The sequence below is a fragment of the Macadamia integrifolia genome, chromosome 13 (assembly GCF_013358625.1).
Source record: "Macadamia integrifolia cultivar HAES 741 chromosome 13, SCU_Mint_v3, whole genome shotgun sequence".
In the NCBI taxonomy this organism is placed as follows: domain Eukaryota; kingdom Viridiplantae; phylum Streptophyta; class Magnoliopsida; order Proteales; family Proteaceae; genus Macadamia; species Macadamia integrifolia.
The window spans coordinates 24,972,067-24,994,769 of NC_056569.1; the positions used below are offsets into that span (position 1 = coordinate 24,972,067).

Consider the following 22,703-nt stretch of genomic DNA (forward strand, 5'->3'; position numbering starts at 1 on the left):
AATTCAAAACAAACACATCAAATGTCTATCTATTGGAAAATATCAACATAATAAGAAACACAACATTTAAAATAAAAAAAATAGGACTTTAATTAAATGCATTCAAATATGAAAAAAAAAAAAAATACAGAAAATCAGGAAAAATCAAAATTCTTAAAGGACTGCTTATGTCTCTATGAATTAAAGACCAAAACTCCCAAAAGGTATAAGATGGTTTTCATAATCATTGTCAAAATATAGAGAAAAGCTAATTACCTTGTACTTTTGAATTATTGAATCATGATCCAAGGCAGTGTTCACACTATGCTGATGAAATTCAAAAGGTAATTTCGGTAACCTCTTATGCTCCATAGTCAACAGATTCTATAAAAACATGATTGTTGAAAACTTTGGTGATTTCGAATTCATCTCATTTTTATCAAGTGATGATTATAAATCAAGTGATAGTAATCAATCGCAAGAACCCATCACCACGGAGAAATGGGTTGTCAAGTTTCATTACTTCCTCTCCATCATCACGTACATCATAGTTTAAAGATTACAAATTGGTTCCGTCACATGTGATGATAACATAGGTTTTTTCCAAACTGATTGACTCAAATGTAATTTGATCAACATGAGATCAGTAATCTGGTTCTGCCAGTCCTTGCACATTGACCTGGAACGTTAAAATAGTTGGTCATCTTGAAATATATCTAAAAAACAATTGGATTAGTAACAAGCCTATAATAGGGTTTACAAACACACCTGAAGCAAATGAAGTACTTGAGATTGAGTCTCGAAAGAATATTAATAACGATATCTTTAGGTAGATTCTGAATTGCCCCAACCTTTTTTCTTTATTGTTGCCTCCTTGATACTATAGCTGGTTCACTAATCGAAGAAAAAAAAAACAGTGAATAACGAAAAACAAAATGGTTAAAATATATCAACATCAAAAAAACCAAAATAATTAACAAGAAATTCACTGTTAACTATTATGATTAAAATGATGCAAATACATTTTGCACTACATTACCCTAAGATAAAAAATAAATGCATAAAAAAAAAAATCAAAACAAACACATCAGATGTCTGTCTATTGGAAAATATCAACATAACAAGAAATACAACATTTAAAAAAAAAAAAGAAAAAAAAGAAGCAGAAATACAGAAATTAAGGAAAAATCAAAATGTCCTAAAGTACCGCTGGCTTTTTTTTACTCAAGTAAACATACATGGTTATCGTCAATACGTCTCAATTTATTATCGATTCAGACAATGTAGACCAGTACTCCCACCGAGGTATACAATGGTTTTCATAATCATTGTCAAAATCATATAAAGAAAACTTAATACCTTTGTAATTTCCAATTGTTGGATCATAAACCAAGGCAGTGTTCACACCATGCCGACAAAATTCAAGGGGTAACTCCGGCAACCTTCTATGCTCCCTAGTCGACGGATGTCATAAAAATATGATTTTTGAATATTATGGTGAGTTTGAATCTATCTCCTTCTTTCAAGTGGTGATTAAAAATCAACCAGTAGTAATCCACTGCAAGAACCCACTGTTCCGGTTGGCCCAACTTCAAATGGTCATAACTTTTTTACCCTAATTGCAAATGACTCCATCCAAGTTGTTGTCTCTTTGTTTTTTTGAGATCTACATAATGGAACAAGAAAAAACCATTTTGAGTGAAGGAAGGGTGTGGTTTTGGCAAGAGAAGCTTCCCCTTTGTTTGGTTTTTGAATGAGCATGAATGCTTGATGATAGTTGTTCTTAGTCCATTAAAAGAGGTAGAAGAGATGGTTGAGATGTGTTGATGATGCATTAACTCAAAGCCAAAGAGGAAGAGAAGAAAGCAATGATGGGTTTGCTTGTTGTTGCTTTGAAAAGCAAGAAACCAAGGAGAGAGAAGGTGTGAGCACCAAACTTATCAGTGCAGGTTCTAAGTCATCACAAGCAACAGATTGTGAGATTCCCTAACATTGTATTTACATTATATGCATGTAAAGTCATATGTATGTATGCTAGGGTTAGTTGTGAATGAATTGTATACATGTTAGGTTAGTTGTGGATGAATTGTGAGCATGCTTTTGAGTTATGGATGTATATGCTAGGCAGGACTTGACTATAGGTATTGATATAAGTCCCAATTTATTATATTCTTTATTAAGTGCTTAGTGGGTGCTAAGGACTGGGAGTGGGTGCTACACATTGTATCGGTATTTCAAGTGCCATCTCAGCTTTAGTTTGAAAAAATTGGGTGTGAATGCTCCCAACTGTAGGTGCAATCAAAAGTAGTGTATTGAGTAGGTATGAAGCCTTTATAGGTACTACTCCGGGGATGTAGATAAATTATCAAACCTCATAAAAACCCTGTGTTGTGAGCGCTTGTTGTTTGTATTTTATATTGAAGTGCGTGGAATGTGGAATGAGTGTACACACTTGGAAGTACCCATAAGAGTGAGTGTACATACGACTGTGTGCGAATAGGGATAAGTGCAGGGATAGGTGTATCAGGGTTTGTCGTGTCAGATATCGAACAGGTTTTGAGAATCAAAATTGGACTCACTGATTCACCCCCCTCTCAGTGACTGCCAGGTTACGACAACAACATCACAAACAACCAAATAATCAACATGAAATTTACTTTTAATTATTATAATTAAAATGATGCTAATACCTGTAGCACTATATATTACGCTAAGATGCAAAATGCATAAAAAAAATAATAATAATAATCAAAACAAACACATCAGATGTCTATCTATTGGAAAATATCAACAAAATAAAAAATACAACATGTAAAATAAAAAAACTAGGACTCTAATTAAATGCATGCAAATACAAGAAAAAAAATCAAAAATATAGAAAATCAGGAAAAATCATTAAATTCCTAAAGGACCGCGTATGTCTCCATGAATCATCAATTCCGATAGTGTAGATCAAAACTCCCAAAAGGTATACGATGGTTTTCATAATCATTATCAAAATATAGAAAAAGTCTAATTACCTTGTACTTTCAAATTGTTGAATCATGATCCAAGGCAGTGTTCACACCATGCCGATGAAATTCAAAGGGTAATTCAGGTAATCTCCTATGCTCCGTAGTCGACAGATTCCATAAAAATGTGATTGTTGAATACTTTGGCTCTATCGAATCCATCTCCTTTTCATCACTTGGTGATTATAAATCAATTGGTAGTAATCAATTGCAAAAACACATTACCATGGAGAAATGGATTGTCAAGTTTCACTACTTCCTCCTCATCATCAAGTACATCATAGTTTAAAAAATACAAATTGGTTCCGTCAGACGTGATGATAACATAGCTTTTCTCTAAACTGATTGACTCAAATGTAATTTGATGAACGTGGGATCAGTAATCTGGTTCTGCCAGTGCTTGCACACAAACTTGGAACATTAAAAACCTAGTTGGTCATCTTGAAATATATCTAAAAAACAATTGGATTAAAAACAAGCATACAATAAGGTTTGCAAACACACCTGAAGCAAATGAAGGACTTAACATTGAGTCTCAAGAGAATATTAATAACGATATCTTTAGGTAGTTTCTGCATTGCCCCAACCATTTTTCTTTCTTGTTGCCTCCCTAATACTATAGTTGGTTCACTAATCGAAGAAGAAAAAAACACTGAATAATGAAAAAACAAAATGGTTAATAACATCAAAACAACCAAAATTATTTAATTAAAATGATGCAAGTACCTCTAGCATTAGATATTACCCTGATTCAAAATAAACCATAAAAAAATCAAAAAAATCAAAACAAACACATAAGATTTGTATCTATTGGAAAATATCAACATAAGAAGGAATACAACATTAAATATAAAAATAATAAAAATAAATAAATTATGATTTTAATTAAATGCATGCAAATAAGAAAAAAAATAGAAATGCAGAAAATCAGGAAAAATCAGAAAATTCCTAAAGTATTGATAGCATTTTTTACTCAAATAAACATCCATGAGAATCCTAAAAACGTCTCCATTAATCATCAATTCCGATAGCGTAGACCAGCACTCCCAAAAGGTATACAACGATTTTCATAATCATTGTCAAAATAATATAGAGAAAACCTAAGAACCTTGTAATTTCCAACTGTTAGATCATGAACCAAGGTAGTGTTCACACCGACGAAATTCAAGGGGTAGCTCCGGTAACCTCCAATGCTCCATAGTCGATGGATTCCATAACAATGCGATTGTTGAATAATTTGGTGAATTTGAATTAATCTCCTTATTTTCAAGTGGTGATTACAAATCAACTGGTAGTAATCCACTGCAAAGACCCATCACCTTGATTTTGTTAACATCACCACGGAGAAATGGGTTGTCCAAGTTTCACTACTTCCTCCTCATTATCACGTACATCATAGTTTAAAGAGTACAAATTGGTTCCGTCACTTGTGACGATATCACTAGTTTTGCTTGAAATTGATTGACTCAAATGTAATTTGATGAATGTGAGATCTGTAATCAGGTTCTGCCAATGCTTACACACAGACCTGGAACATTAAAAACCTAGTTGGTCATCTTGAAATATGTCCAAAAAAATAATTGGATTTGTAACAAGCCTACAATAGGGTTTGCAAACGCACCTGAATCGAATTAAGGACTTTACGTTGAGTCTCGAAAGAATGTTAATGACGATTTCTTCAGGTAGGCTCTGCATTGCCCCAACCCTTTTTCTTTTTGCGTTCTCCCTAATACTGTAGCTAGTTCACTAATTGAAAAAAAAAATCCTAAATAACGAAAAACAAAATGGTTAATGTATACCAACATCACAAACAACCAAAATAATTAACATGAAATTCACTGTTAATTATTATGATTAAAATGATGCAAATACCTCTTGCACTACATATTACCCTAAGATTCAAAATACATGCATAAAAATCACAAAAAAAAAAAAAAAAAAAACCTAGAATTTTAATTAAATGCATGCAAATACAAAAAATAAAAAATAAAAAAGAAGTAGAAATTCAGGAAAAATAAAAAGTTTCTAAAGTACATCTGGATTTTTTTTTCGAAAGTATACATACATGGGTATCTTCAATACATCTCCATTTATCATCGATTCAGACAATGTAGATCGATTCAGACATTGTACAATGGTTTTCATAATTATATTCAAAATCATATAAACAAACCTAATAACTTTATAATTTCCAATTGTTGGATCATAAACCAAGGCAGTGTTCATAGCATGCCGACGAAATTCAAGGGTTAACTCCAGTAATCTCCTATGCTCCTAGTTGATGTATTACATGAAAATGTGATTGTTGAATATTTTGGTGAGTTCGAATCTGTTTCCTTCTTTTCAAATGATGATTATAAATCAACCTATAGTAATCCACTGCAATGACCCATCACCTTGATTTTGCTAACATCAACACGGAGAAATGGATTGTTGAGTTTCATTACTTCCTCCTCATCATCATGTACATCATAGTTTAAAGAGTACAAATAGGCTCTATCACTTGTGATGATAACACTAGTTTTGCTCGAAATTGATTAACTCAAATGTAATTTGATGAACGTGAGATCAGTAATCAGGTTTTGTCAATGCTTGCATTCATACCTGCAATGTTAAAAAACCTAATTGGTCATCTTGAAATATATCCAAAAAACAATTGGATTAGTAATAAACCTATAACAGGGTTTGCAAATGCACTTGAAGCGAATTAAGGACGTGACGTTGAGTCTCAAAAAAATGTTAATGACGATATCATCAGGTAGTTTCCGCAGTGCAACAGCCTTTTTCCTTTATTGCTGCATTCCTGATACTGTAGCTGGTTCACTATTAGGAAAAAAAAAAACTAAGAACAAAATGATTAATACATACCAGCATCAAAACAACCAAAATAATTAACATGAAATACAATGTTAATTATTATGATTAAAATGATGCAAATACCTCTAGTGTTACATATTACACTAAGATTCAAAATAAAGCATAAAAAAAAAAAAAAAAGAAACACATAAGATGTGTATCTATTGGAAAATATCAACATAAGAAGAAATACGACATTTATAAGAATTTAAAAAAATATATATATATATGATTTTAATTAAATGCATGCAAAAAAAAAAAAAAAAACAGATAATCAGGAAAAATCAGAAAATTCCTAACGTACTGATCGTTTTTTTTATTCAAGTAAACATTCATGGGAATCTTCAAAATGTCTCCATTAATCATCAATTCCGACAGTGTAGACCAGTACTCCCAAAAGGTATACAATAATTTTCATAATCATTGTCAAACCTTATAGAGAAAACCTAATAACCTTGCAATTTCAACTGTTAGATCATGAACCAAGGCAGTGTTCATACCATGCCGACAAAATTCAAGGGGTAGCTCCGGTAACCTCCTATGCACCCTAGTCAACGGATTCCATAAAATGTGATTGTTGAATAATTTGGTGAATTTGAATCTATCTCCTTTTTAAGTGGTGATTACAAATCAATAGGTAGTAATCCACTGCAAGGAGAGAAATGGGTTGTCAAGTTTCACTACTTCCTCTCATCATCATGTACATCATAGTTTAAAGAGTACAAATTGACTAACCCAAATGTAATTTGATGAATATAAGATCAGTAATTAGGTTCTGTCAATGCTTGCACACAGACCTAGAATGTTAAAATACTTGTTGGCCATCTTAAAATATGTCCAAAAAACAATTGGGTTACTAACAAGCCTACAATAGAGTTTGTAAACGCACTTGAAACGAATTAAGGACTTTACGTTGAGTCTCAAAAGAATGTTAATGACGATTTCTTCAGGTAGGTTCTGCATTGCCCCTACCCTTTTTCTTTCATGCCTCCTCCCTGATACTATAGTTGGTTCACTAATCGAAGAAAAAAAAAACCCTAAATAACAAAAAACAAAATGGTTAATATATACCAACATCACAAACAACCAAAATAAGTAACATGAAATTCACTGTTAATTATTGTGATTAAAATTATGCAAATACTTGTAGCACTACATATTACCCTAAGCTACAAAAGATATAAAAATCACAAAAAAAAAAAAAAAAAAAAAAATCAAAGCAAACACATCAAAAGTCTATCTATTGGAAAATATCAACATAATAAGAAATACAACATTTAAAATTAAAAAACTAGGTCTCCAATTAAATGCATGTAAATACGAAAAAAAAAAAAAAAGGCAAAATTACAGAAAATCAGGAAAAATCAAAAAATTTCTAAAGGACCACTTATGTCTCCATGAATCATCAATTCCGACAATGTAGACCAAAACTATGAAAAGATATATGATGGTTTTCATGATCATTGTCAAAAGATAGAGAAAACCTAATCACCTTGTAGTTTCGAATTTTTGAATCATGAACCAAGGCAGTATTCACACCATGCCGATGAAATTCAAAGGGTAATTCCGGTAACCTCCTATGCTCCATAGTCGACAGATTCCATAAAAATGTGATTGTTGAATACTTTGGTGATTTTGAATCCATCTCCTTTTCAAGTGGTGATTATAAATCAACTGGTAGTAATCAATTGAAACAACCCATCACCATGGAGAAATGGGTTGTCAGGTTTCACTACTTCCTCCTCATCATCACGTACATCATAGTTTAAAGCGTTAAAATTAGTTCCATCACTTGTGATGATGAGATAGCTTTTCTCCAAACTGATTGACTCAAATGTAATTTGATGACGTGAGATCAGTAATCTGGTTCTGTCAGTGCCTGCACACAGACCTGTAACGTTAAAAAACTAGTTAGTCATTTTGAAATATATCTAAAAAATAATTGGATTAGTAAGAATCCTACAATAGGGTTTGTAAACGCATCTGAAGCAAATGAAGGACTTGACATTGAGTCTCGAAAGAATATTAATAACGATACCTTTAGGTAGGTTCTGCATTGCCCCAACCTTTTTCTTTCTTGTTGCTTCCGTGATACTATAATTGGTTCACTAATCGAAGAAAAAAAAAAACTTTGAATAACGAAAAGCAGAATGGTTAATATGTACCAATATAAAAACAACCAAAATAATTAACATAAAATTCACTATGAATTGTTATGATTAAAATGATGCAAATACCTCTTGCACTACATATTACCCTAAGATTCAAAATAAACACATAAAAATAAAAAAATAAAAAATAAAACAAATACATTAGATGTCTGTCTATTAGAAAAATATCAATATAAGAATAAATACAACATTAAAAAAAAAAAGGATTTTAATTAAATGCATGCGAATACGGAAAAAAAAAGTAGAAATACGGAAATTTAGAAAAAATAAAAAAATTCCTAAAGTACCGCTGGCTTTTTTTACTCAAGTAAACATACATGGATATCTTCAATTCGTCTCTCTTTAGCATCGATTCCGATATTGTAGACCAGTACTCTAAAAAATGTATACAATGGTTTTCATAATCTTATAGAGAAAACCTAATAATGTTGCACTTTTCAATTGTTGGATCATGAACCAAAGCAGTGTTCATACCATGCCGATGAAATTCAAGGGGTGAGTCCGGTAACCTCCTATGCTATCTAGTTGACAGATTTCATAAGATATGATTGTTGAATACTTTAGTGAGTTTGAATCTATCTCCTTCTCATCAAGTGGTGATTATAAATCTAGCGGTAGTAATCCATTGCAAGAACCCATCACCTTCACTTTAGAACCATCACCACAGAGAAATAGGTTGTCTAGTTTCACTATTTACTCATCATCATCACGTGCATTATAGTTTAAATAGTACAAATTGGTTCCGTCACTTGTGATGATAACACTATTTTGCTTCAAATTGATTGAATCAATGTAATTTGATGAACGTGATTATTGTAATCAGGTTCTGCCAGAGTTTGCACATAGACCTGGAATATTAAAATATCCAAAAAAAAAAATAAAACATAAAAAAAAAAACTAGGATTTTAATTAAATACATGCAAATACGAAAAAAAAAAAAAGCGAAAAAGCATAATATGAGAAAAATCAGAAAATTCTTAAAGAACATATAATCAGATTAATATGATTGGGAAAAACAAAACTTTGACAATCATACATGAATGACATTTTTATAATCACTAAAGCCTTCTAGTAAGATGTGCATGATACAATCTGCACATAATAAGAACTTATCAAAAAATGCAATGCATAAACAATCACGAGATATCAAAAATTACAGAAGCACTAGGATGCTATCATTACAGAAAGTTGGATAAATAAAACAAGAAAACTCAACCATTCATAAGAATTATGTAAAAAACTAAGATAATTGATTCAAGAAAAGCAAAAATTTCCTAATGCAATAAATGATAAAAATCAGGATCTAAACACATAATGTTATCTAAGCTACAAATGTAATGACTACGAAAATGTAAATGCTATCCAAGTCATGAACCAGATGAACGCAAGAGTAAAATAAAACCTAACATGAAATTTCACGAAGAATAAAAAATAGAGAGAAGAAAACCTATTCAAAGCATCCAATCAAACAACGATATTCATCCTAAATTAACGAAAACCACTGCATAACGGAGAACACATAAATTAGAATAGATATATGACAGGAGGTAGGCATACCACCATAGCCTAGTGAGCCAGAGACCATATACCATACTGCCAGCAAATGAACAACAGATATAATAGAAAAGAACGAAAATAAATCAAAAGAACAGAAGGAATATTTACTGAAGTATTATAAGACATGAGAATAGGGGTGGAGTGTACGCTTGGCTCAGTCAAGAGACAAGAAAGATCACAGCAATATTTGTTTCTCACTTCACGGTATTAGAAGGCTTTTAGCTCAGGGGTGTGTAGCCGATATGGTGGAAACCCAAGACTTTACTAGAAGGCTTTAGCTCACAGATGCAGGTAGCAACGCTACAATATGGGTTTTCTCTATTGTAACCTTTCTATGTTCATATGCTATGCCGACATTGTCGATACCGAAGAGGTCTTGGGTGAGGATGGTATGAGCAATGGCCATGCCGATTATAACACCCCGGCCTCATTAACCTTAAACAATATTTTTCTCTTTGGCCCATGGGCCTCAAGGCTTTAAAAAACATTGTGCCATGTTAAGAAGGCTAGATGTTATTAATTAGCTCAGTAATCTCTCCCTAGGTGATGTGGGACTAAAGTCTACACACCCTCACCTATCTCCCAAACCTCCTAGTATTTGTCGTATTCTTGGTGGGGATACTTCACCGATCTCCCAAGCAGGTCTGATACTTGTCATATTTTTTGGTGTCACAACTTCCACCTTTCGGCAGAGCATCCCCACTATGGCCCCACACACTTTCGGGGTCTGCTTTGATACCATTTGTAACTCCCCGACGCCATTAATCTTGCACAATATTGTCCTCTTTGGCCCATGGGCTTCAAGGCTTTAAAACACGTTGTACCATGTTAAGAAGGCTAGAGAATATTAACTAGCCCAATAATCTCTCCTTAAGTATTGTAGGAATAAAGTTTGCACACCCTCACCGATCTCCCAGGCGGATTTGGTACTTGCCACATTCTTGGGTGTCAATGCCGGTGCCAAAGATCTTAAAGAGACACGAAGAGGGAAGAGGGTTTTTCCCTTTGGTTGAGCCCAATCTCCTGTGTTTCTCACCTTCAACTAAGGATGTGAATTTAAAACCGGAACCATTTACCAAAAATGAACTGAGCCGTTTACACTAAAATCGTTAAACTGTTTAGTAAATGGTTCGATTCTGATTTTAAGTTTAAGATCAGTTAGCTAAACGGGTTGGTTCGTTTTAACAGTGAAAACTAAATTGTTTACACCGTCAAAATCGACCCGTTTAACCCACATAGCGATTTAATAGAATGAGGGGTTAACTAATGTGTTTTCAATGCCTCATGCTATTTACCTTTATAATAGAATGATAAGTTGTGTTTATTAACAGCTTTGTTCGTATTTCATTTTCTCCATGTAATATTTTCTTTTGCTTCATTATTTGGTTATTTTAACAAAACATGATGGATTAAGTTAGGGAAGAATTAAGGACCATAGAGGTTATCCAACAGTCTATTCAACAATTTATTCATATTATGTAGTTATGTAGTTAAATCCTTGGTTGTTTAATGCCTCATTTAATTTGATACAAGATTAAAACGTTTATCAACAAAAGCAAATTTCAGTAAGCATACGAATAAACTAGCAAATGGATTGCTAACCGTTTAAAAGTCGTATGGATTAAACCGCAATCAAAACCGTTTAAAATCGTGAAACCGAAACCATTTAGTAAATTGTTCGATTTTGGTTTCAGCCAAATAAATGTGAACTGAACCGAATTGAACCAAATCGTATACACCGAAATCGAACTTATTAACACCCTTAACTTCACCCAAATATCTACATCTTTCCAGCTCCGTTCCCTTAGATCTGGAGATCACGACGTGTCATCCATCCAATGCCATCATATTGGCGGCGCACCACCGAGAGGTAGTGGAGCCAAATCCATACAATTTTATCTAATTACATTTTTCTTTCCAGAAAAAAAAAAAAAAAAAAGAAAACAAAAAGCAAAAACAGAAAAAACCGTGGGCTTGACCTTAATTTTTCTTTTCTTTTCTTTTATTTTTTATTTTTTATTTTTTATTTTTTATTTTTGGGGTTAACGGTAGATGACCTTATCAGCCACAGTTTAAATCAATGGAAGATAGCTAACTTACATTCTCTTTTCTCCAATATGGAGGTGGAAGCCATCTTACAAATGCCACTATCCGTTGAATATAAACAAGATGGTTAGATTTGGGCTTTCACAAAGGAAGGTAATTAACTTCTTTGTTCCATCAACATATCATAGAGATTTGCCAACTAAAGTCAAGGGAAGCCCAATCAAAGAACACCCTCATAGGATTTCTCTTGGACCAAGCTTTAGAATCTTAAAATAATTCCAAAAGTCAAGCTCATTTTATGGCGTTGTAGATCTTTACAAGTCCTAAAACCTTCTCCGTTTCTATTCTTTACTTTCCCAACTTTTTCCCCAGAGTTTGTCACCATCTTCGCCGACGGAGCATGGTCTCCCAAAGATTTTCAAGGTGGTAGAGGTGTGATCGTTAGACATCACTCATGCAGTTTTTGTTGTTGTTAAGTGTAAGTCAAGTTGTGGCTTTTCAGCCTCTTCAATGGAAGCAGAAGCCATTCGTGATGCCCTCCTCTTTGCCAAGAGCATTCAATTTCGAGTTTAAATCAGGTCTTCATACAAGAACCATTTTCATACGGTGTCTGACCCACATTTGAAATCTACTCAACGTGAAAGCCTATTGTAAGAAGAGAGAGATTGAGTTTATTCCATGTATGGATCAAACATTGTACAAGAATGTTTTTTTGTACAAAGACTTGTTCCGGACTCTTCAACTTCCACACATGGTCAACTTCTTAGACTACTATACACAAATGGCTTTTCTCAATAAAACTGCTGGTTCTTTGGATTGGGCCGCAAAATTCATACCTGATGTCATACATTAATTTACTAAGGAAAATGAATGCTCTACAATTTATGCGTCCAACACATAAGGGGACAAAATGATTCTCCAACCCTTGTTAATACCCTATGTGTGCCTGCATGATGGGGGAGCATTCTTTTTCCCATTTACTAGTTAGCTACTTTTGTATCTGTTTTCTTTTTCAATATTCCCAAAAGGCCCATTTCTTGCCGCTGGAGCATCCGAGCTTAATTTATTGGCTATTTGGTGGGCCTGTCCTCCCTCATTCCTTGTACATTATGATGTGTTATTCTCAAGTTAGAAGTTGGAGCTTCTCTCCACCTGTTTATTATTGAATAAAGTAACGATTTCTGACAAAAAGAAATCTTTATTTTTTTATTTTTAATGAGAAACATAAAATCCAAGAACAATGGATGATATAATAGAGGTGTCAACCTAGATTGCGCTGGCCCTAACCCACCCACTCCACTAAATTATAGGCCGTCAGTGGACACGCCCCCATAGATACGCATGGTTCCTGGGGGAAACCAGTGGCCCAGTACATTAGATCGAAGCTATCTCTACCCTAGATTGAGAGAATGCAGTAAAGAAAATCAATCTATGGGAATAACTATGATTAATGCACAAAAATCAAATTAATCTATGAAAGAATGATTAAAGTACAAAATCCTTTACGATAATACAGTGAGCGGCCGTGGAAACCCAATGATTAGAAAGCATGTTAGGACACTTTTAACCAAATCCTCATTGTCACACGACTCATCACAAAGGATTTGAATTCATGATTAAAGTAATATATAGTTAAATTTATTTAGATGAAAAAACTTTATCATGAATATGATTAAATGGGAAAGTGCATCTTGGTTTGATGGTGGCTATCAATTGCAATAAAGTTTTGGTCTAAGTTTTAAGGAAAGGTCGCTTGTTTGACTTTTCCCCCCCAATATCTCTTAATCTGCCATCTAGCTTATGGGCACTCAATAGGAATGATAAAAGCAAATAAACAAAAAAATTAAAGGAAGAGAGGAGGTTAGGCGGGCTGCCGGTTCTTTTAGTGTTAAGTGTCTCAATCAATGAGAAGAATGTATCAAGCGAGGTAGAAGAGGCTTTTTTAAGGAAAAGAGGAAAACCAAATGAAGGAAGAAAGAGATATAGACGAGGGTAGGGATGTCAATTCTAAGCCCGCATCGATAGGTTCAATTGAGTCTGATGTGTTTATGGTCCGACTTGGATTAGCCTGTTTATAAATAGGTAGTACACGGTGCAAGGGGTAAGCCCGATGTGCCTCTCGACCGGTCTGACTCATTTACAAGTCCAACTCAGACCTACACGTTTAGCCCGACCGTTTATATAGGTATTTTGATTTTCTTAAGATAGAATAGGGTATATTTTACCAATTATTGACTGTAATTAAGTGTAATATATTTTTAAAGTTATTGATGATTTAACAAAATAAATTAAAGTATCTTAAAGTCTAAGAAAAGTAAAGTCCGTTTAAAACTTTATTGGTATATTATCCAATTTAAGACCCGATTATAGTCCGATTAGTTCAATTAGGAGAAGCCCGATTAAAGCCTGAAACTCAACCACACCCCCAATTGGGATCGATTCATTCTTTAAATAGGTAGGTCATCATCTGAGAACATATGCCCACTAAACCCAATCGAGACCGATTGACCCACCGACTGACACCCCTAGACAAGGGTATACCGCTAGCATGCCCACCTTTTTCCCAAAAAAAACAAGAAACTATGATTTGATAGTTATATTTAGTATTTATTATTAAGTCAAACACTAGAAGTGCTATATCCTACTTCCGGTTTTCAAAAAAAAAAACATAAAATCCACGCACTTATCATGTATCTAGCCTAACATTTAATAATGGAAATGTCACTCATGAGTTTTTGATTTATGATATAGATTTTTCTAGAATTTATAGCCTTGACAGCATTGACGGTGTCAAAGTTCAGCCCGAATCAGATGACCGAATCGGTTGGACTCATGGAAAATCAATCGATTCAGCTTTGACCGAAACGAATCTTTATTGGTTCAATTTTGGATTGAGGTTTTATGGACCAATAGAAATCAAAATCAAACCAAACTAACGAATGCATTTATCAAAATCGGAAAAAACAAATCCAACCTGATAAAAAAATCAAGGCCACATCAATAGTAACTTAAAACGGAACCAAAAAAACCCAAACAAACAAGAATTTTCCAATCGGTTACTTTCGTATACATGTGAAAATTCGAAATTGGACCAGATAGAATCCGTTAGTAGTAGTTCAATTACAAACCAATAAGAAACTGAAAAATGAAACTGATCAAAACCTAATTTCCTTAGTTGTTTGGTTCTGGATTAACCTAGTAATAGATGAAAGCCAATTCAACCCGGTCAAAATTAAACTGAAGTGACCGATTGACGTACTTAAAATATCTCATTTGGATCAAACACTATTTTAAAAAGAAATAAATTATTAAGGAACGAAGTTTGTTGGGTGAGACACAAGGGTCACGCCAAGACATAGCATGACCCCTATGCCCCACCCAAAAATCATTTGCCCTAAAAGAAAAAGAAAATGTTATTTTGTGGTGCAATGTGGTTCTAGTGCCACATGGGTGTGAAAATGACCACCCCAACCTCAAAAAAACATACAAAATGCTTCCCCTATGATATTTCCTTCGATGCTTCCATTGGCCCCAGGCATGCAGAGGGACCATGCTTCTCACCTTAAAAAAAAAAAAAAAAAAATCTAAAATAATTTTTTAAAGCAAAAGATCTAGAATTGTCCAAGGACTTACAGGCATGGTTTTAAGTATCGATCATATTGGATCAGCATTGGTTGAGATCGATCCCCAATCTTTGATCGATTCGAATCAATTATCCATATCGTTATAGGGGTAAAACAGTAAAAAAAATGTACTATTCAAAAAGCAAGAGCAAAACCAATCTATACACACCGATCCGATCTGATTTAGATTAATATCAGATCGATATGCCAATACCAATACCGATATCAATACCGATACGTACCAAAAATCCATGCTTACGGGTGGACTATCTGCAATCCAAGTCAGTTCACCGGACTCAAATTCATTGGCCCTACCGGAGCCCAAAGGCAGGCTAACACAATGAACACTGCCCATTACATGTGCACCACGAGGCTGAATACAAAAGGCAGAGTCGCAGACTTGACTCTCCACTCGATAAAGCTCAGCCCCTTCCCCCCTTCTCTGTCACCGCCTTCTGATTTCCTAGTATCTTCCAAATTCTCTTACTCTACTTAGAAACTTTATTTAAGCTTTTGTTAAGAAAGTTTTAGACTTAATATCAGACAGGAAGATCGATACATACCTATACCCATTAGACCATCACCCACCATTTCCTTTCTCTAAAGGGAATAGAGATGCAGGGCTTGCATCTTTTCATTGTCTCCTGCCTCGCATTACTTGCCTTTTCTTCCCAAAGTTCAATTGCATTTGCAGGGGATATCTTAACTCTGAATCAATCAATCAGAGATGGGCAAAGTCTCGTTTCTTCCGGTGGAACTTTCGAATTAGGATTCTTCAGTCCCACCAATTCCAACAACAGATACTTGGGGATATGGTACAAGAAGATTCGTGACCAAACTATTGTTTGGATTGCAAACAGAGACGATCCCATTACAGATTCATCTGGTGTTCTAAAGCTTTCCAAAGATGGGAATCTCGTCCTCTTAAATCAATCCCAAACTCTGGTTTGGTCTACGAAATCGTCCAAGGCAGAGAACCCAGTTGCTCAAATCTTAGACTCGGGGAATCTGGTTATCAGGGAAGGAAAGGACGAAGATCCCAAGAATTCTCTGTGGCAGAGCTTCGATTACCCAATTCATACTTTATTGCCAGGAATGAAATTGGGGTGGAACTTGAGAACCGGTTTGGATCGGGTTCTGACGTCGTGGAAGAGCGAAAGTGATCCTTCCACTGGGATCTATAAGTTTGGGGTAGATAGTCGTGGATCCCCACAGCCGTTTATCTGGAAGGGAATGGCTATAGAGTACAGGAGCGGACATTGGAATGGATTACAGTTCAGTGCGGTCCCAGAAATGAAATCCGATAACATTATGAACTACAGCTTCACCTCAAATTCAGACGAGTTGTATTACTCGTTTTCAGTGGAGAACGATTCTGTGCTTTCGAGGTTGTTGATGAATCCATTTGGTCTTCTTGAGAGATATACATGGCTCAACGACGACAAAAGTGTAAGCTGGAATCGTTACTGGTTTGCTCCCAAGGATCAATGCGACTATTACAGTGTGTGTGGGGCTTATGGTATATGCGACGCCAGTGCTTTCTGCAAGTGCCCGAGAGGCTTCAAACCGAGGGATAATCAGAGCTGGGTAATGAGAAATGGGTCTGGTGGGTGTGTTCGTAAAACACAGTTTGATTGCCGGAAGGGAGATGATGGGTTTTTGAAGTTGCAGGGTATGAAGCTCCCAGACACTTCCATGGCGTTTGTGAATGAGAGTATGAATCTTCAAGAATGTGAAGTGGCTTGCCGGAGGAACTGTTCGTGTACGGCTTATGCGAACTCAAAAGTGACGGGTGGAGGGAGTGGTTGCTTATACTGGACTGGTGAGCTTATCGATCTCCGGGTTTATTCCGCCGGCGGCCAAGATCTCTACCTCCGGCTGGCGGCTTCCGAGTTAGGTACGCTCAATTCAATTAATATTAGTTTAGGAAACAGAAGCTTTCTTTCTTTACATGGTGGAGGGTGGGGATTTGATTTGGGGCTCAACTCCATCGTTAACTGAGTCGACTCGGCCGGCTCTGGTGGAGTTAACGATTCTGTAGTCTCCTTGCCACGTGGCAAATATTATCAATAGTCTAAAATGTAGTTGACGGAAATCAAAAAGTCGCCGACGTTTTTGACTCCGGTCGAGAGTGAAACCCCCACATCTTCTCCTGGCCTTGACCTCCTGCAACTGTGGGGGCCATCTTTGGATGTAGATCTCACATCCAATGGATGGTGTGAGATTATTGGTCATGGTCGAAGGAGAGGATCTGGCCAAGACCAATTGTGTCGTGGGAAATGGGGAGGAGTTGTGGGTCCCGCATAAGAATATTTGACCTCTTAGGGCCCTCCAATTTTTTATCGGAGCAAGCTGCAGAGTGACGTACATGTGCGCGTGGATATCACACCCAGGAATGTCCCAGTAGGTCTTGTGTCCCTATCGGCCATGTGAAGCACGTTTGTTAAGTCAACTACTTAAAAAAGTTTGGTGTCCGACACTTAACGGACTTTGATGATGCCGGGGGAAGTAGGGGAACGATCATCAGAGCCCCACCATGAGACCCACCGGGCCGAGTGGGCATCAAAGATTTAGTTATCGGTGCCGATGCCAATCCGAATCGGATCGGATTGCACACGCCCTGTGCACATACGCATGGTTTCCTAAATAGTATAACACCAATTTGTGGGCTTCCCACATGCATGTCTTGGCAGAGGCTATGTGGGCAAGTGAGAGCCAATGAGGGCTTCCTTATTGGTTCAATTAATATAGGGCAAAATGGTCATTTCATGGGGAAGAGAGAGAAAGAGAGAGGGGTGTTAGTGGGCTACATCCCCGGGCAAGAAACATTCTCCTATATTTTTATTATTTTTCTTTGATTGGAACAGATGGACTAAAAGTTATTCAATTATATGGGTTCATTGCAACTGAAATATTCATACACCCCACATTTGGTTGATATTATTATCATATATGACTGTATGGACTTAAATCCCATTTGGTTCTTTACCAAAAAAGAATCCCATTTGGTTCATATTATATATGCCTTTCGGTGGACTTTTTTTTTTTTATATTATATACGACTTTCGGTGGATTTTTAATATATGTGTTTGCCTAGAGATTCTAATTGGACAACGCATTCTGTCATTCATTTCTAGTGGTGCAGTAATACAGTTTCAATTAGTTGTTAACATCTTTTGTTGAAGTTTATAACTCAAAAAGTTTAAGGATTCGGAGCATGTCCATCCGCTGGGGTATCAGTCCACATCCAACAGTTCGGAGAACCTTGGGGTGTGTGCCCAGATTTTTCTAGCCGTCAGATGTGTGTTGAGCCCAAAGTTTGCACCTTTGGGCGGAGAGGCCCAATTGGTATATGAAGTCATCTGTCCCAAAGTTAGGCTATGTGGGATTATTCTCAACACTTCCTTTGATCATATACTAATGTTTACCCTTGGGCTTAAACCGTAAACTGGGCAGGTTCAAGGGGTTCCTCATTAGCTCAAAATAAATAAATAAATAAAAGAGCTTAGTTGAAGTGTTGGGATTGATGATCTAGTTAATGTCATGTTGAAGTATCCAACCCAAAAGCCCCTCCAGCATGCATGCGATGGCTGGGAGGGCCTTGGGGTGTGTGTGCATGTCACCCCATATGTCAGATGTGTGCTGGAGGGGCTGGAGAGGTTGGAGAGGATCTAGATCCTGAGCTTTTAGGTGGAGAGGCTCATTTGATATATGAAGTCATCTAAGGTCCCAAAGTTAGCGGATTTGGGATTTTTCCAACTCCTTTGTTTGTAGTAAGGTAGTTCGATATACATGGGTCATGCATGAAGTACAGGGCATACATTTGTAAATTATTTTTCCCTAAATTTGATTATTTGCTTGAAGGTGAGGGAGGGAGAAAGAGGAAACACTTTTATAAACCAACAAAAACAGAAGCACCCTAAAAAGAACTAATTAAATTTGACACCTGAACATTTTTAACACCAGGAGTATCTAATATAACACTATAGTTGTTTTTTGCTTACCTTCACACTCATTAATGTTTTTCCTTTTAATCATCTACAGCAAATAGCCAAGACTCAGGTACCCAATCGAGCAAAAGGAAGCGATTAACAGTTGGACTTAGTGTCGCGGTCTGTGTGAGTGTCCTTCTATTGGCATTCAGTGGCTGTTTCCTATGGAAGAGAAAGACAGATCGAGCTGTGTTGAGTAGGAAGACAGAGCAAAGAGGTACAAACATGATTCCTTATCCTGCAAAATGATATTGAAAAGTTGCACTTCCCCTATACTCTTCTTACATTTCCATTATACTCTTTCTATGACAGTTTCTAGGGAGAAAAACCAAAGCAAACAATTGCTTGACTTAGTTCTATCAAGTGGGAGAGACTACTACTCAGGTGAATATAACAAAGACGACATAGAGTTGCCTCTATTCGATTTTTCTACTATTGCAATTGCGACAGATAACTTCTCCGAAACAAACAAGCTTGGAAAAGGTGGTTTTGGTACTGTTTATAAGGTAAAGTTTTGTATTTGAGTTAACATCTTTGTGCCACACTAGAATGACTTGAGCAACAGATGAATGAGTTCAGAAGGTTGACTTTAGTGGCTTTTGGTTGATAATCAATAGGGTATGTTGGAGGGGCAGGACATAGCTGTGAAGAGGCTGTCAAAGAATTCAGGGCAAGGAGTAGAAGAATTCAAGAATGAGGTTATGCTAATTGCAAAACTTCAACACAGGAATCTTGTTCGGCTTCTAGGTTCTTGTATTGATGGTGAAGAGAGAATGTTGATCTATGAGTACATGCAAAATAGAAGCTTGGATTCTCTGCTTTTTGGTTAGTCCCTCTCAATATTTCTCATGTTCACCTAGCTAATGTTCACCATGTTGATGCCTTTCTGTTTTATTTTGATAAACACTAAAATAAAAAATTAAAGCCAATGTCCTCAAGAAAAAATTGCTTCTTTATAGACGATGGAAAATCTTCATCCCTGGATTGGCCAAATCGCTTCCAAATTATCGGGGGAATTGCTAGAGGGATTCTCTATCTTCACCAAGACTCCAGATTTAGAATTATCCATAGGGATCTCAAAGCAAGCAATGTTCTACTGGATGGTAAGATGAAACCCAAAATTTCAGACTTTGGAATGGCAAGAATTTTTGGAGGGGATGAAACTGAAGCAAATACAAGGAGAGTAGTAGGAACATAGTAAGTGCTTGAAAACATACAATAATGAATACATGCATCGCATGGTAATAATCCAATATCATTAACTCATTAAAAATTTTCTTCAATAATTCCTTGCAGTGGTTACATGTCGCCTGAATATGCAATGGACGGAGTCTTCTCGGTGAAATCTGATGTTTTCAGCTTCGGCGTTCTGGTGTTGGAGATTGTAAGTGGCAAGAAGAACAGAGGATTTTATTATGTTAACTGCGAGCTCAATCTTCTTTCATATGTAAGTAGAAAAGATGATTGTCTTTCTGTTTCTTTAAACTGAATCATTAACTGTGATGGAATAGTATTTTTGTTTTTCCCTCTTTTTCTATAACCAAAATAATACGGTTGAAATATTTTAGGCATGGAAACTATGGAGAGAAGGCAGAGGCTTGGAACTGATGGATGAATCAATGAAGGATTCATGTTCCACAGGTGAAGTATTGAGATGTATACAGGTTGGCCTCTTGTGTGTGCAAGAACGCCCAGAAGAAAGGCCAACTATGTCATCTGTGGTTTTGATGTTGAGTAGTGAAACTGTGACAATGCCTCAACCGAAACGCCCTGGCTTTGGCGGCGAAAGGAGTCCTTTGGATACAGATGAATCTTCTAAGCTAGAGTCATGTACTGTAAACCAAATGACGATTACAGTTATAGAAAGCAGATGACAGTTTACAGAAGTTAGTGTTCTTATCTATCTCAAAATCAAACTTGTTACTTATCCCAAGTCAGAGATTCGAAGGCATAAACTGTATATATTGAAGAATTGGGAGAAGTTCACAATTTCAACAAAGTTGCTGATGCGTCAGTTAGAGAGTGAGTGATTAAGAAGCATAGATTACCTTATTCCCTATAGATTCAGGATTGGCAAAAAGAAATAGAAGTGTGGAGAAGTGTATATTTTTTTTATGTGCATTGTCTGCAATTGAGAGTTGGGATGATCTCTATGTTAAATTGTCTTTCTTTCATGACAAGAGTCATTTGTATTCATTATAACGAACTTGTTACCTTAATAGCTCAAATTTTTTTGATAAAATATTCTCGAGATGAAATGAAAATATTTGTTATCCCTTTATGTGTAAGCAACCTATTTGGATGATTATTAATTGCATGTATATGAGTATTAGATAACATATTAAAATGGTATATTGACCTCCCAGTAGTGGGAGCTTCGTGCATTGGGTTGGTTTTTTTTTTTTTTTTTTTTTTTTTTTTTTTTATTATTAAAATGGTATATTATATTTGTGAAGTCACAAACCAATGATATTCAATATTTTTTAATATTACCCAAGTAGTCTCCTCGTGTGAATGACGGTTCCGGACGAGTGCATATGGTAGAATGCTTTTACGAAGCATGAAAATCTGATCGTAGAACCACGCTTTTATATAAGTGGCCTATGATCAGCTCGACTGTAGATAGATTGTAAATCATGCTTTGATTCTTCTTTTTTTATATGGTATTCAGGTTTTCTGCCCGATGAGTCCTCCCGCAGGTTCATATTGATTTTACAATCACATTGATTGGGTCATACTAAACTTGAATGAAAATCATTCAACTTTCATTAAAAGCAATAAAAAGTACTAAATACCCACTTACAAATGACCCCAAAAAAATAAGAGGAGTCAAACTCATAATCACAGACTTCCTAAGTAAGGGTGTCAAAACCTAGCCCGAACCGATAAAGCCAATCGAAATTGATCGATAAAACCCAAACTGAACCAAACCGATTCTTATTGGATTGATTTGGGACTGAGGTATGTTGGCAAACCGAGCCAATTGAAATCGATAAAAAAATAAATGATTATGAGATCATAAATTAGTGAATTGACTATCCATTTTTTACGATATTAATGAGAAAAACTTTTATTGTAAGGGAAATTGTTACAAATCATTGAATATTAGGTTATAAATAGATAAATTGATTTATAAATTGCAATAATGCTTCCATTGATTTCTTTGTTCACTATGCAAAACTAGTTGGATAGTTAAATGAATTAGTTCATTTTGTGATTTCAATATTAGTTATTTTCTTAATAATTTATTATCCATTGGTTTCAATATTAGTTATCTTTCCCATACAATGATAAACCATGATTTAATTATAAATTTAAAGTGTTTCTTCCATCAAATATTGTCACGATTAATTATGAATGTAAGATATCATTATGGTTCAAGATCAATAATAAACAGATCTAAACTAGTATTAACCCGATATTAAAAAATCGAGATAAATCGAAACCAAACTAGATCAAAACCAAAAC

The 22,703-nt window shown here is 35.5% G+C and overlaps 1 protein-coding gene across 2 annotated transcripts; it reads left to right on the forward strand.

Moving 5' to 3' along the window:
- The first annotated feature begins 15,667 nt into the window (after positions 1–15,667).
- LOC122059997 (receptor-like serine/threonine-protein kinase SD1-8) lies at positions 15,668–21,523 on the forward strand. Of its 2 annotated transcripts, XM_042623116.1 has the most exons (7): positions 15,668–17,140; positions 19,288–19,452; positions 19,548–19,741; positions 19,853–20,060; positions 20,195–20,432; positions 20,532–20,682; positions 20,804–21,523. In XM_042623116.1, the coding sequence occupies exons 1-7, from the start codon at positions 15,859–15,861 to the stop codon at positions 21,107–21,109; spliced, it is 2,544 nt and encodes an 847-aa protein (XP_042479050.1). In that variant the 5' UTR covers positions 15,668–15,858; the 3' UTR covers positions 21,110–21,523. The 2 variants fall into 2 exon arrangements, with proteins under 2 accessions (XP_042479050.1, XP_042479051.1); XM_042623117.1 differs by lacking the exons at positions 15,668–17,140; positions 19,288–19,452; positions 19,548–19,741; positions 20,195–20,432 and having other exon boundaries at positions 19,924–20,060.
- The last annotated feature ends 1,180 nt before the right edge of the window (positions 21,524–22,703 follow it).